General features: G+C 24.4%; 9 protein-coding genes across 9 annotated transcripts; 5 read left to right on the forward strand and 4 right to left on the reverse strand.

The window, feature by feature from the left end:
• Positions 1–128: 128 nt before the first annotated feature.
• DICPUDRAFT_150980 (uncharacterized protein) lies at positions 129–416 on the forward strand (the record flags this gene model as incomplete). Its single annotated transcript, XM_003286900.1, has 2 exons — positions 129–141; positions 208–416. The coding sequence occupies 2 exons, from the start codon at positions 129–131 to the stop codon at positions 414–416; spliced, it is 222 nt and encodes a 73-aa protein (XP_003286948.1).
• A 193-nt stretch (positions 417–609) lies between these two features.
• Positions 610–2,420, reverse strand: DICPUDRAFT_150981 (uncharacterized protein; the record flags this gene model as incomplete). Its single annotated transcript, XM_003286914.1, has 2 exons — positions 610–1,236; positions 1,335–2,420. The coding sequence occupies 2 exons, from the start codon at positions 2,418–2,420 to the stop codon at positions 610–612; spliced, it is 1,713 nt and encodes a 570-aa protein (XP_003286962.1).
• A 722-nt stretch (positions 2,421–3,142) lies between these two features.
• On the reverse strand, positions 3,143–4,663 carry DICPUDRAFT_31743 (uncharacterized protein; the record flags this gene model as incomplete). Its single annotated transcript, XM_003286915.1, has 1 exon — positions 3,143–4,663. One exon carries the CDS (start codon positions 4,661–4,663, stop codon positions 3,143–3,145), a length of 1,521 nt encoding a protein of 506 aa, XP_003286963.1.
• Positions 4,664–5,556: 893 nt separating this feature from the next.
• Positions 5,557–6,931, reverse strand: PEX2 (uncharacterized protein; the record flags this gene model as incomplete). The annotated part of the gene is made up of 2 exons (XM_003286916.1): positions 5,557–6,417; positions 6,497–6,931. The coding sequence occupies 2 exons, from the start codon at positions 6,929–6,931 to the stop codon at positions 5,557–5,559; spliced, it is 1,296 nt and encodes a 431-aa protein (XP_003286964.1).
• Positions 6,932–7,211: 280 nt separating this feature from the next.
• On the forward strand, positions 7,212–7,532 carry DICPUDRAFT_150984 (uncharacterized protein; the record flags this gene model as incomplete). Its single annotated transcript, XM_003286901.1, has 1 exon — positions 7,212–7,532. One exon carries the CDS (start codon positions 7,212–7,214, stop codon positions 7,530–7,532), a length of 321 nt encoding a protein of 106 aa, XP_003286949.1.
• A 773-nt stretch (positions 7,533–8,305) lies between these two features.
• DICPUDRAFT_150985 (uncharacterized protein) lies at positions 8,306–8,932 on the forward strand (the record flags this gene model as incomplete). The annotated part of the gene is made up of 1 exon (XM_003286902.1): positions 8,306–8,932. The coding sequence occupies one exon, from the start codon at positions 8,306–8,308 to the stop codon at positions 8,930–8,932; it is 627 nt and encodes a 208-aa protein (XP_003286950.1).
• Positions 8,933–9,613: 681 nt separating this feature from the next.
• Positions 9,614–10,910, reverse strand: DICPUDRAFT_150987 (uncharacterized protein; the record flags this gene model as incomplete). Its single annotated transcript, XM_003286917.1, has 3 exons — positions 9,614–9,664; positions 9,723–9,952; positions 10,130–10,910. 3 exons carry the CDS (start codon positions 10,908–10,910, stop codon positions 9,614–9,616), a joined length of 1,062 nt encoding a protein of 353 aa, XP_003286965.1.
• A 470-nt stretch (positions 10,911–11,380) lies between these two features.
• Positions 11,381–12,776, forward strand: DICPUDRAFT_77821 (uncharacterized protein; the record flags this gene model as incomplete). The annotated part of the gene is made up of 4 exons (XM_003286903.1): positions 11,381–11,796; positions 11,879–12,001; positions 12,068–12,251; positions 12,339–12,776. 4 exons carry the CDS (start codon positions 11,381–11,383, stop codon positions 12,774–12,776), a joined length of 1,161 nt encoding a protein of 386 aa, XP_003286951.1.
• Positions 12,777–13,071: 295 nt separating this feature from the next.
• DICPUDRAFT_77822 (uncharacterized protein) lies at positions 13,072–14,685 on the forward strand (the record flags this gene model as incomplete). Its single annotated transcript, XM_003286904.1, has 1 exon — positions 13,072–14,685. The coding sequence occupies one exon, from the start codon at positions 13,072–13,074 to the stop codon at positions 14,683–14,685; it is 1,614 nt and encodes a 537-aa protein (XP_003286952.1).
• Positions 14,686–15,018: the final 333 nt, after the last annotated feature.

Genomic DNA, 15,018 nt, shown 5'->3' on the forward strand with positions numbered 1-15,018 from the left:
TTTTATATTTTTTTTTTAAATTTTATTAAAAAATATAAAATTTATAAAAACTTTAAAAAAAAAATTATTAAACAAAAAATAAAAATGATTTATTAATAGAAGAATAATTATACAATAATTAAAATATAATGACAATTTTACGTATGTATTTTTATAACTAAATTTCACCCATCATCATAAAAATCTAACTGGTCATAAATTTTTTAGATTCTCTTTCTTTTAATGGAAATGGAATAAATAGCTCAAATATAAAAACTTCGAATCAAAACAATAATATAGATATAAATCCTCAATATACCAACACTCAGTCATCAAACTCTACCTGTTTGTTCTCATCGAACTTTTCTCAGACAATTTATATTGATAAGAAACCAAACCTACCACCTGATCCAGCACTTAAATGTAACATCCTTTGAAAATGTATCACTACCGTTACTATAAAACTACCACTACTACCACTACAATTAAATAAAAAACTTTAATATAATTCTATTAGTTTTAAACAAATAGAATAGAAAATAGAAAACAAATATTATTACTAAGAAATTTTAAAAGATTCTATATTTTTATTTTTATAATTTACAAAAGAAATTTCATTTTGGTCATATTTTAATGTTTTTCTATACTTGACTCTTCAACTTGATAAAATTCTTTTTTAACAGTGATTTCTGAAGCTATTAATAATGAATTGTCTTTAATAAAACCTGCCGATTCTAAAATGCTTGTTTTAATTGATCTACGATCACCCCAACCTTGGCCGTCTGATCCCAATGGGAAACCAATGTGTTTGTATTCACGTTGTAGGGATTGATTTTGATCTTTTTGGTTTGTGAACTTTAATGAGAAATCAAGTGAGAGGCTTTTACCCTTTTGAATGTCTGTTGTATCTAAAAACAAATAAATACTAATATAACCCTTGCTGTCATTACTATCACCATCTACAAAGAAACCAATAAAGAATGAAAATCCTTTTATTATAAACTTTTCTGATTGTACATATCCTGCTTTTTTACACTCTAAATAATTTTTAATTCTCCATTCTACCTTTATCTTTGAATCCAAAACTCTTTCTCTAAGTGTTTTTTCTAAAGATTTGATTTTATCCTCTTTTGAAGCCATTTGTAAGTTAAATTCTTTTTTTAATGATGAAATTTCGTTTTGATGTTGTTGCTTCATCATTACCATATGAATTGCAATTGACTCATTTAAATGATCGATTAAATCTTTTCTTTCAAACTATATAGATAGATTTTAAAGAAAAAGAAACCCATTAATATATTATTTAAAATCAATTTATATTATATTAATCAATTTATATTAATATTTTTACTTACCTCTTTATCACAGCCAAATGTACACTTGATGGTTTGGTTAGGACAGCTATCACTTAAATGTAATTTCAATTCTTTTTTAGCTACTTGTGATTTACATTTTTCGCACTCTACTTTTCTCATTTCACAATTTTCTTCATGCTCTTTAATCTTTAGGTCATAAAACTCTGTTTTACAATAACCACATAATACAGGTCTATATGGACAAACTTCATAATGCTTTTCCAAATCTTTAAATCTAATAATACTGCATGATTTTGGTGAGCTTGCTGATTTTATTGATGTTGAAATTATAATTTTATTTTTCTCATCTTGCTTTAGTTTTTTAATATTTACACTACTACCATTATTATCGTTACTATTACCATTATCGCTACCTGGACTATTGGTTAAAACTACTCTTGGGCTTTTATTATTTGGACTATTATTTACACTGTTTGTATCACTAATTGAAATACTTTTACTGCTACTATTTAAATTTGAAACTACTATACCACTAACACCAATATTATTTAAATAATTTATATTATATTTACACTTTTCAAATCGATATATACATGTTTTTTCGTGATTTGAAATATTTTCAAGTGAATCGGTATGATTACAACCCTCTAAGTCAAATGAAAAATCTGGCTCTGCTGCTCCTACTATTCCACTATTACCAACACTATTGCTACTGCTATTGTTACTACTACTATCGCTTGCTATTGTCGTTGTGCTGGTAGGTGATGCTAATTGTTTAAGTGGTGTTTTTTGACGTGGTTCAACTTTAAAACGATATCTACAATAAACCTTTAACTTTCCAATAGTTCTTTCAACAAATAATGATCTTGATAATATCTTCATATTTAAAAAACCTCTGCATACTGGACATTGGGGTGACTTTTTAATACTTTTTTCTATACAAGCTAAACAAAACATATGACCAAATGAGCATTGTGAAGGAGATTGTAAAAGCTGTAAACAAATTGCACACGTTAAATCTTTTAAACCTTCTTGATCTTCCACTAGCAACTCTAATGGAATTTGAAAAATATCATTATATTCATTTTCTATACTATTTAAAATTAAACTATTATTTAAATCCATTATTAATTAATTATTAATTGTTAATTATAAAAAATGTGTTTATTTTTTAATATATGTTTTTTTTTTTTTTTTTTTTTTTGAGGTGGTGGTTTTTTATTTCCTTTTTTTTTTTTAAAAAATTCCTAAAAATATATATCTGTTTTGTAATTAAAAATATTTGTAATAAAAAAAGATAAAAAAAATAAAAAATAAAAATAAAAAAAAAAAGATATAGACTTTATCTCTTTTTTATATAATGATATTTGTGTCCTATGATATAAAAAAACAAAAAAAATAAAAAAAATAAAAGAAAAAAAAAAAGAAAAAATTAAAATAAATTTTAAAAAAATTAAAAAAATAAAAAATTAAAATAAAATAAAATTAAAATAAAATCTAAAACTTTTATAGTCAGTTAATTTTTTTTTTCCTTTACTCTTAAATTCGTTGTATTTATTTATTGTTTGACATAGAAAAGCTTCATTATTTTAAAAAATTTATAAATGGAAGTGAAATATCCAATAAAAAAAAGAAAAAAAAAAATTTTAGTTTTAAAGTCAAAATATCTGGTTTTTGAAATAAAAATATAAATAATACAGTATTACTATATTTTGTAAAAAAAATTAACTTTTTATTTGACTAAATTTATTTATTAAGATTAGCCAATTTATTTTTTTTGAATTTATTGTTTTTTTTTTTAAATTTTTAATATTACCAATGAGTTAATATTTTTTAAATTTGAAAAATTATAAAAGTAAAGTTTGTGGGTCTCTAGGGAAGAGAGAAGTTTTACGAATATTGAAAATACCTAAATATAACATAACTACACGTTCTAAACCAACACCACCACCAGCATGTTGCGAACAACCAAATTTGAAAGAGTCAATATAAGATTGAATATCGGCAACATTGATACCATGATGTTTGGCATTTTCTTCGAGTAATTTAGCATCGTGAATACGTTGAGCACCTGAGCAAATTTCTTCACCTCTCATGAAGAGATCGTATGCATTGGCTAAACCTGGATTATTTGGATCTGGCATAGTATAGAATGGACGAACTTCAGTGTGGAATTTATCAACAATAAAGAAATCGACGCCAAATTTCTTTTTAATGATTTGACCTAATTTCTTTTCTTGACGAGTGCTGAAATCATTATTTTGAACAATGTAGGTTTCATCTTTTAATAATTCAGCTTCTTCAGCTAAGAACTTAGCGGCTTCATCAAAAGTGAAACGTGGTGATGGATAAGTGAATTTGAATGGTTCGAATGGATATTGACCGTTGATGGTTTCTAATTCTTTGTTGAAACGAGATTCGAGACCTTTGAAAATGAAACACATCATTTCATCGAGGGTATCTAAAACTTCATGATAGTGATCTTTGAAGGCCATTTCCATATCGAGACCAACAAATTCAGTTAAATGACGATGGGTATTTGAATTTTCAGCACGGAAAACTGGTGCAATTTCAAAGACACGGTCGAAATCTGAGGCAATTGCCATTTGTTTATAGAATTGTGGTGATTGAGCTAAATAAGCGTGGGTATTGAAATAACCAAGTTTGAAAACTGATGCACCAGATTCAGAGGCAGTTGAAATAATTTTTGGTGAGTGAATTTCAGTGAAATCTTTGGCTGAAAGGAATTCACGGAATAAAGCACAAACAGCTGATTGAATACGGAAGATTGAAAGATTGGCTGGTACTCTAAGATCTAAATATCTATTTTGTAAACGTTGTGATAAACCGACATTGACATAACGTGAGGCGGCACTCTTTTTGGCAGTGAGTTCTTCTTTTTCTTCGTTGGTAAGGCTGGTGTTTTCGAGTAATCTTGAGATTTCATTGATTTCAGAGTCTTGTTGATCAAGAAGAGCTTGGTTTCTTGAGAGATCTTCAAGTAAAATTGGGAGTTGTTGGGCTTCTGAAACAACAAATAATGAAGTGACGTGTAATTCAACATTCTTTTGGGTGGCTGATTCGATTGGTACTTGTGTTTTTGAAATGGTACCTTCGATATCGACAATTGATTCACGAGTAATATCACCTGCAAATTTAACCATTGATTTTGAACAAACACCACCTTTGGCAATAACAGCTTGAACTGTAAATAATTTTTCTCTTAATTGAAGGAAACATAAATTGGCACCTTGAAGACGACTGGTTGCAATACGAGCACGAATTAAAACTTTTTGACCAACTTTACTTTCATCTAATGAACCAATGCTGGTCCATTCTCTTTTAATTAAAACTTTTGAATTATTCATTTCATTTTTACCAAAATTATCATTATTTTCAACTACTTCTTCTTTCTTTTCTTGTTGATTACCACCTTTTTGTTGTTGTTCTGCTGCTCTTTTAGCTTTAGCTTCTGCAATCTTTTTTTCTTTTTCTAATTTTTTTTGTTCTTTTTTTAAAGCACTTTATAAAAAAAAGATATTTTTATTAGTAAATTATAAAATATTATTATAATTTATTTTGTTTTTATTTTTATAATTATTAACAATGAGTAAATATAATTTTTTTTTTTTTTTAATTTTTGGTTTTTTAATTAAAATTTTTTTAATTTAAAATTGAAAATATTAAACTATTTATAGTTTTAAAAGATATTAATATTGTTATAATAAATATGTTTTGATTATTACGCTTTGCTTTTTTCTTCCTCGACTGGGACTTCTGGGTTAGTTTCTGACATTTTAATTTATTATATATATAATACAAATATAAATATTTATAAATTGAAAATAATGAAAATGATGATTTTTTCGTAAAAAAAAAAAATTTAAAAAAAAAAATTTAAAAAAAAAATAAAAAAAAAATAAAAAATAAATTAAAAAATTTATAAAAAAAAAAAAATAATTAATTTTTATGGTACCACAACACTTTTTTAATATAATCGTAATAATGGGAAAAATAACATAAATAGAAACTTGACATAGATCCAAACCAAAAAAAGAGAAAAGTTAAAAAACTAGAATTATAAAAACTAAAACTAAAAAAAAACTAAAAAATTAAAAAAATAAAAATAAAAAAATAAAATTAGATTTTTTTTAAAAAAAAAAACAAAAAACAAATAATAAAATACTTATTTATTTTATTTTATTCTATTTCTATTTCTGTTTCTATTTTATTTTATTTTATTTGTGTTTCTATTTCACTTCTAATTATTGGTTATAGAAAATCTTTTAATATTTGAAATTAAAGTATTGCAACGTGGACATGTAAACGAGGAATCAATCATACAACTTGTTTTGATACAGTAATAACAGAATAAATGACCGCAGTCTGAAGTGTAGGGAATGGAAATGGGATCGTTCATGCAAATTGGGCATTTTGATAATACCATTTGTTGTTGTTGAATTAATAATTGTTGTTTTTGGAGTTGTTGTAATGATGAGGAGGATGAGGAGGCGGATGAAGAGGATGTGTTGGAACCAAACGAGTTTTTAATTAATACTCTGTAAAGGAAACTTTTGATACGATCAATGTTGATCAATGGCATAATGAATAGTATAAATTCTGTGAAACCGTGCCAAACCAATAAACGATTCATATATTCGAATGAAATGTTACGAGATAATGTTGGGTGTGCATAGACCAGTCTCATATGAAGTACACGGTTGACCAATGTTACGTATTTACCGTCATAGAGGAATGCTAAAAAGTTTAGTATTGATAATGCCTTGTAGGATGATTCGAGAAAGTTCATTAGGTTCCATAGACGTTTACGGAAATCGGTGGAGGGTCTTTCACTCCATCCTTCTTTAATTGAGTATCTATTGAGTCTAGTCCACAACCATTCACCTCCTATATTGATTAAACCTGATAACCATTTTTGTCGTAATGTAAGTTTAGTCAATTGATCACTACCACGATTTGGATCGAAGGCCTTCTCATTTCTAAAAGTTAAGTTTTGCAATTGATTGCCATATGTTGTACCTAAATTGAAAATTGACAATTTAAATATAATTGATTTTAAAATTGCATTTATCTCTGGTTGAAATCTTTGTATAAAATTTGGCTAAAAATTATTATTATTAGAACTATGATAACTATTATACATATACATATATATATATAGATAAATTTGGTATGCATACTTTAAAAAATGAAAATATTTTCATAAATTGTGATCTTAACAAATCTAAAATTTCTTCATCTAATCTTGCAGAGTCCAATTGACTAACTCTAACAATTGTAGTAGATGGTCTTTTAATACTTTGAATTTCTTTATTTATATTTAATAGTTTTTCCCTTTCGCTATTATATACTTTATTCCAATCTGAATGTTCATACGATACTGATGAGGAACTCTCCACTCTGCTAACATTACTATTTGATAATGCTATTTTTTCTTTATTATTTATATTATTATTATTATTACTACTACCATTGTTGTTATTGTTGTTTATATTACTATTTACATTATTTATATTATTATTTACAGTATTGGTTATTGTATTATTATTATTCGTATTTATATTATTATTTGTATTATTTGTATTATTATTATTTATAGTCACATTTTCGGTCATTTTCTTTTAAATAATAGTGGTTATCTATATAGATAACTAAACAGTTTATCAAATGATGTTTAAAACTACTAAATTGCTAAATGAACCTTTTTTCTTTTTGGTTTTTAAATTAAATTTTAAAAAAAAAATAAAAAAAAAAATAAAAAATAAAAAAAAAAAAAATATTTTTCATTTTTTTTTTTTTTTAAAATTTTTTAAAAATTTTTTTTTTTTTTTTTTTTTTTTCCAAAAATCATTTTTTTTTATTGTATAAATCACTATCAACAATAATAATCACACAATGCAAAATATCGACGAACAAGATAAAAATAAATATATCACAAATGCCACCAACCCATTTGTTAAATTATCAAAAACTGTTAGAGTTTGTTTAGGTGCTTGTGTAGGTTTATCAATCGCTGGTTTTGCAAATACCCTCAACAAAAGACCATTTATGACTAGACCACATCGTCATTTATTCTACATGATTGCTTGCAGTGCCTTTTTTTACAAAACTTATGATTTCAATGATTATATTGTAAAGAAAGAATTATATGTTTTATCACTTACACAAGATAGAATTAGAGAACAAGAACTTTTAAAGAAACGTAACTATCATTAATTATACAATCAATAAATTATTTATATACCAAATATAGATATTTAATTTAAACTATTTATATTTAATACTAATTTAAAATTAAATTTATTTTCATAATCTACAGAATATGAAGAACTCAGATCATCAAAAAACTAATTAATTTATAAATTTAAATAATAATAATAATAATAATAATAATAATAATAATAATAATAATAATAGCAACAATAGCAACAATAACAACAATAACAATGATAATATAACAATATAGTAATATATATAATAAGCATTACCAAAATAAAATATAAATAAAAAAAAAAATTTAAAAAATTTATGTAATAAAAAAAAAACTATTCTATAGCAATTACAAATATACCAAAAAAGTATTATTTTATTTCATAGGTTTAGGATTGGAGGATATTATATAGGCAGTGTATTACTGAACATCAATATGTCGATATCTTATTAAGATTGATCAGGAAATTTCACCCACCTTTTAGATCTTTTTTTTTTTTTTTTAAAATTAAAGTGTGGTGTTGTTTTATCTTTTAAAAATATTTATAATATTAAAATTCAAGTAATATAATATATCATTATTATTTAAATTGATGTTTAATTACGTAATCCATAGATACCAACTTTTTTTTTATTTTTTTTTATTTTTATTTATTTTTTTATTAAAAATTTTTTTTTTTTTTTTTTTTTTTTATATTTAAATAAGTTTTTTTTTTTTTATAAATTAAAAAAAACGTCATCTGCGTAATAATAATAACATAAATATAACAATAATAGAGATGGCATTAGGCAGTAAAATAAATCAAATTTTAGATGATCCATCTAAAAAAAGTATTACAACAACTACAACTACAAATTCAAATACAATCGTTAAAAAAGTACATTTATTAAACGAGGATCAAAAAGAGGAGGAAGAGGATTGCAATACTTGCGAATTATTGGGTGTATCCGATAAAAAGAATCAAATGTTTTCAATGATTTCATCCAATAGTTTTAGTAGTAATTCCAATACATCAAATAAAAATAAAAATATAGAAAAAGATACAAATGATGAAGCAGATTTTTGGTTACCTTTAGATCAACCACCAACATCTGTCGAGTTGGGTAATAGTGGATGGACACTACTTCATACAATGGCAGCTTATTACCCAGAGAAACCAAGCGAAACAAGAAAACAAGATACATTAGATTTTTTAACAAGTTTTTCAAAAGTTTATCCATGCAAAGTGTGCGCAAAAGATTTTAGAGAGATCATTAAAGAAACTCCACCAAAATTAGAGTCACAGAAAGATTTTGCACTTTGGTTATGCGATGCCCATAATTCAGTTAATACTCAATTGGGTAAACCAAAGTTTGATTGCGATCTCTTAAATGATCGTTGGAAAATAGGCTCAAAGTTCCATTAATAATGATAATAATAATAATAAATAATGTATATAAAATAAAGTTCTTTTTTTTTTTTTTTAAAGTTTAACAATATTTTAATAGTTTATTTTTTAAATTTTTTAAATACTTTTTAAATTGTGGACCACCGTTTAAGACTTTAATAATATTCGAAAATTCTATTGAGAGTCCCAAGATTTTATTCTCTTCATAGTGATTGGAATAGCATATGAATACTGTATCCAGTTGTAGAGGCAATGGGTTTTCAAAAGGAACGTAATGGTGGAGTATTAGATATCTTAGATTGGTTAATGGTAGTGAGAATGAGCTGATTGTGTTAATTGGTAGTTCCTCTATTTCTAAATTTATAATATCTAAAAAGAGTAGTGTGTTGGGTAATGTCTTTAACTGGGTAAATGGGAGTTTATATAAACATAGTATTTTTAATGAGGAGAATAATGAGAAATCTTCCAGACTATTTAATAGGTTTAATTCTAAATATTGTAAACAATGTTGAACCTTTGAAAAGTTATAGGGAGTGTCCATAGTTTCAAATTTTGAAAATATAATGGTTTTAATTTTATTATTACTGTTATTTATAAAGGTGGAGTTGTTATTTATAGATCCCATAGTAATGGTTTCTAAATTATTGGTTGAGTCTAAATCGATTGAAAAATTTTTGGTGTTGCTAAAATCAATTTCTTTTAAATTGGGTAAATGCTGGAATAATGTTTTTGTTTCTTGTAGATTTGAATCTAAAACTGTAAGTTTGGTTATACTCTGGGGAAGAGAGGCAATGTTTTCTATATTTACCGCGCCTTTAAATTTTAAGATGTTATTATTTTTTAATAGAGATCCTATTTGTATATCTCGATCTAGTTGGAGATTGGTTATTGATTTTGGTAATACTTCATCATTTATAATAAATTCATTACCATATTTTGAATATACTCTTATATTTGAATATTTTGCCTCCAACATGATTTTAAAAGTTTTAAGGTTCTGTGGTAATACTTCTCTTGTAAATGGTGTTTGGCATCTACCTGAAATTTGAAAATATTCTAAATCTCTGGGAAGGTCCTCAAAAAGATTTGTTAAATTGAAATAGTTGTCAACATTAAGGTTTAGTTTCTTTAGTGACAAAGGGAAATCCCCTTTATGAAAGGTGTCAATATATGTAAAGAGATTTAGAGAGATGCAATTGGGTGGAATAAAATTACTTGAGGTTGATTGAATAACTGGTAGATCTAGAAATAAATCGGTTACACTTGATGGGATGCTATACTCTTGTAAAGGTTGGATATTCATATATTTTTCAAATGTTAAATGCAAGAAAGTAAGGGTTGGTGGGAGCATTCCGGGATTAATACCCCATCTATATCCATGTATCTTTAATGACTTTAAAGTAGAAAAACTTGATTGTCCTTTAACCATACTATAAGATAGGTAAAAAGAGTCTTCTATGTAAAGTTTTTCTAAAGACGGTGGTAGGATATTCGGACTTATTGAAATAAATACATTGGTTGATACTATTAGCTCTTTTATTTTTGAGTTGTGAAATTTGGGCGGTATTTGGTAATATACTTGCATGAAACCCGATGGTTTTAATAACAATACACATTGAATATTATTTGGTAGCTTGGATGAGAGGTAATCAAAGACATCATCAATATTATCTTGGATAACACTAATTGAAATAGTTCGTATATATTCTTTGAATGGATGATTATCTATTACATTTTCAATATTTTTATTTCCATTTTTTGAAATTAAATTAATTTCTACAATTTGTTTATTAAAATTATTATAAGTTTTTAAAAAATTAAACAAAATTTTATTTAAATATAAATTTTTGAAAATTTTAAAAAAAATATAATCATTATTATTATTATTATTATTATTATTATTATTATTATTATTATTATTATTATTATTATTATTATTATTATTATTATTATTATTATTATTATTATTATCTATATAACCCTTGTTTTTATTCATTTGATTTTATATATTAAAGTTGTAAAAAAATAATAAAAAAAAAAAAGGTGGTTTATTAAAAAAAATTTTAAAAAAAAAAATAATAAAAAAAAATGGTATTGGGGTAGTTGATGAGATTTCTTATTTTTTTTTATTAATAATAATTTTAAAATCTATCATAAAAAAAAAAAAGAAATATTGAATGCATTCTATATTTAAATAATTTGAGATAAATTTTAAATTAAAAAAAAATAATTTTAATTTGAAATTAATTTTCAAAATAATTTAAATTAAAAAAATAGAATCTAATTAAAATTTAGTGAAATATTTGTATTGATCAAACACATAATGATTATAATTAAAAAAAAAATAAAAAAAATCTAAATTAAAAAAAAAATTAAACGAATTTTTTATAATTTTTTCATTTTTTTTAAATTTTTATATTTTCATTTTTGTTCATATTTTCATTTAAAAGAAATACTACAACTAAAATGGACCATTTAAAATTCGAAAATATAAGATCGAGTGATGAGTTCCTCAAAAAGAACTACTTTTCAGATATAGATACAAGTATGAGTAGATATAGATTGCAAGGATATTTAGCTGAAAAGATAAAAATTATGGAAGATCATGGAATTTTAGCAGAGGGTGCATACGAATTGGACGATGAAAATAAAATTATTAAAATTATTTCAAAAAAGAAAGGTTACAATTTCTCATTCACTGTAAATTCAGATTTATCCGAAGTCAATCAAGGCTCCATTTCTAATCCATTTGGCCAAGGTGGTAAAGTCGGTTTGGAATATGGCGTAGGTTTATATAAAAGTTCAGTTCATAATATATTTTATCAAGATAGATTCGGAAATAAAATAGCATTGGCAAAAACAGTAGACACACCAATCATTGGGTAAAATTCAGATAAAAACAACATAATTAGTAATTTTAATGGTATTTCATGATCACTAATTATTTATTTTATTTATATGTAGTGAAAAAAATTTTAAACTTGAAGAAAAATCATTAACATATACTTTCTCAGTTGGTCAACAGTTATTTTCAGTTTCCACAACCAATAGTTCAGCAACTGTTACAGATAAAAACACAAATAAAGAGTAAGTATTGGAACATGCGGATATTATTTTCATAATGGAATAGTCATTAATTTAAACACTCAATAGACATTTAGCACACACAGGTACTTCAATTAAGACCAGTATTAGCCATGTATTAAGATTATTTTCTAACCCATACTTTTATGGTAAACTCAATACTGAAATTGCACTTCCTACATTATCGACTTTTCCATTTATCAAACCACAATTTAATATTACAAAAATCATCCCATTCAATAAATTTGATTTGGTAATTATCACCACAACGACTACAATAGTAGCTGCTATTGTTTAAATACAGTTTATTAATTCAGTTTATATTAATTTATATCTCTAGGGTATCAGATTCGATGGTTCTTTTGGTGGAATTTTTAGTAAAAGTTCAAAAAATATGATTCCAATTAATGATAGATTTTTTAATGGTAAAGATTACAATTTCCCAGGTTTTGTAAATTCAAGTATTAGTGGTCAACTTAAAACTCCATTTTTAGGTAACTCCATGTACTATACATTAAGAGGAACATTGTTTAAAAAGATTAATGACCAAGTTAACGGTATTGCATATTACAATTTTGGTGGCTCAACATTAAATTTGGGAAATGGTTACGAAAATACAACATTAAAAGATTTAAAGTCATTGCGTAGTTCAGTTGGTTTTGGTTTGTGTGTCAATATGGGTAAAGCAGAACTTAATATTTCTCTTGTCAAACCAATTCGTTTCCAAAGTGATGATCACATCGAAAACTTTTCATTCGAAATGAATTTTAGTATATAGGGAAATAAATAAACATGATATTTAAACCACATCACACCACACAAAAACCATACCCACATTTCTTTTTAAACATTATAATTTTTTCTTCCCCCACACCACACACAAAATTTTTATTTTTTTTTTTTAAAAAATATTTCAAAAAAAATTTTTTTTTTTTTTTTTTTCATTTTCATCATTTTTTTTTTATTTTTATTTTTTTTTTTTTTAATTATTATTTTTTTTTTGCATATTATAAAAACAAAAATATAAATTATATTTATTTATTAAATCTTTATATAAAATATATATATATGAAATGCTTTGTCCAAAGTATAGAGTAAATAATATACTTTGTTCAAAAGTAAATTTTAATGGTTTATGTAAAAGTTTAGCCTATACTTCTCCATTACATTTTTCAAATAGAAACTATTATAACACAGACAATAAAAATAATGATAATAATGAAAATGATAACAACGATAGTAACAATAGTATTTGCAACAACAGTAATAACAAGAAAAAAAACAATATAAATAATAATCATTTTAAAAAACATCATCAGAATAATTATTTTAGTAGTACAAATAAATATGGCAGTGATTATTTTAATTATAGTAACAAAGTTAAATTAAATAAAGAGTCAGAGGTTTTACCAGGTTTAAAGTTATCAGATATAGATTTAACATCAAGCAATGTTATGGATGTAAGCAGTGGGTTCCTTTTCAAGTTTAGATATTATCTTCCCATTACATCACCAAAAATAGTGTTAAATAGCAAATATAAGAAATATGCAGTTCTTATCAAAGATAACCACAGTTTTGACGATATTTTAGCAATAGCACAAAAAGACAATATTGAAATTTCAAATGATTTTTATAATACAATGTTTTATATTTATATTTTAAAATTGGAAGAAATTCAAAATTTACAATTAAATATAGATGATAATATTGATAACACTACAAATACAAATAGTAATAATAAAGAATTAATTAATAAAATAATAATAGCATTAAAAAGAATTTATTTATCAAATTATAGACCAAATCAATTATCAATACTTTTAAATATTTTATCATTTGCAAAGAGAAAGGATGATCAAGCAGATTCGGATTTGGTAGAATTTTGTGAAGATATTTGTGTAAAAGTAGATCTTATCCGTAATTTATTCACATTGGAATCATTACAAATTCTTTTACAAACTCTTTACAATCGTCAAAAGTTTAGAACAGTTTGCACAGTCTATCAAAGTTTCAAAAACTATTTTCCATTACTTAATGAAAACGAAGTTTGGCACTCTGGCATCATTATACAGAGTATGGAATTGACAAAGAGACCCATAGAAGAGATTGAACAATTATTTGAAGATTCAGGATTACAATTAACTCAATATACTCAAGTTCATTTCAACACATTGGCTCTCAGTTATCTTCGTTCAACTAAAATTGCAGAGTTTTTTTCAGTACTCCAAACTCTCTATTTGGCCCATCTCCCAATCAACGAAACCCTACCAAACAGGGGATTACAATTTTTAATAGACAATGAATTACACGATTTTGCGGTAAAGGTTTATCCACTACTCAGAAATATTTTTATTATCGAAAGAAGTGAACTCAGCACTTCCCAAAGAGAAAGACTCAAAGAGTTGGTATCATTAAGCGAAAATGGCAAATTACTCTTGATAAATCCATCCTATAATAACCCAAATTCCCCACAATATATATTTTCAGAAAAATACATTTCAACAATCGATTTTGAAAGTGATGATACAAATTTTTCTTTTTTAGGTGTACAAATTCCGGTTAAAACAAAACCTCTCGATCATTTCAAAGAAATTTTAGAAACAAAAAATATTAAAGCCACCGATACTTTAGTTTTGGAGCTTTCAAAAAAACTTGAAAGTGCTAAAAACGATAAAGAAGATCATTAATAAATAAATAATAAATTTTTATTTTTTTTTTATTTAAAATCATTTTTATTTTTTATTTGGGAATATCTAAATATGGTTAAAATCATATACATAATCAAATATTAAAAAAAAAAAAAACATAACATAACCATAAAAAAAAAGGTAAAAACTCTTTTTTGATTTTTAATTTATTAATAAAGAGATTATTAATTTTAATTTAAATTATGTTGTTCAATAAAATCTTAAATAGGTTCCCAATAATCCCATTTTATTATAAAATTTCAAATCCGAATTTATTACCAAGACCAGGATTATAATATCAAAATAAAATTTTAAAAAAAAAATTTTAAAAAT

The sequence above is a fragment of the Dictyostelium purpureum genome (genome assembly GCF_000190715.1).
Source record: "Dictyostelium purpureum unplaced genomic scaffold DICPUscaffold_84, whole genome shotgun sequence".
In the NCBI taxonomy this organism is placed as follows: domain Eukaryota; phylum Evosea; class Eumycetozoa; order Dictyosteliales; family Dictyosteliaceae; genus Dictyostelium; species Dictyostelium purpureum.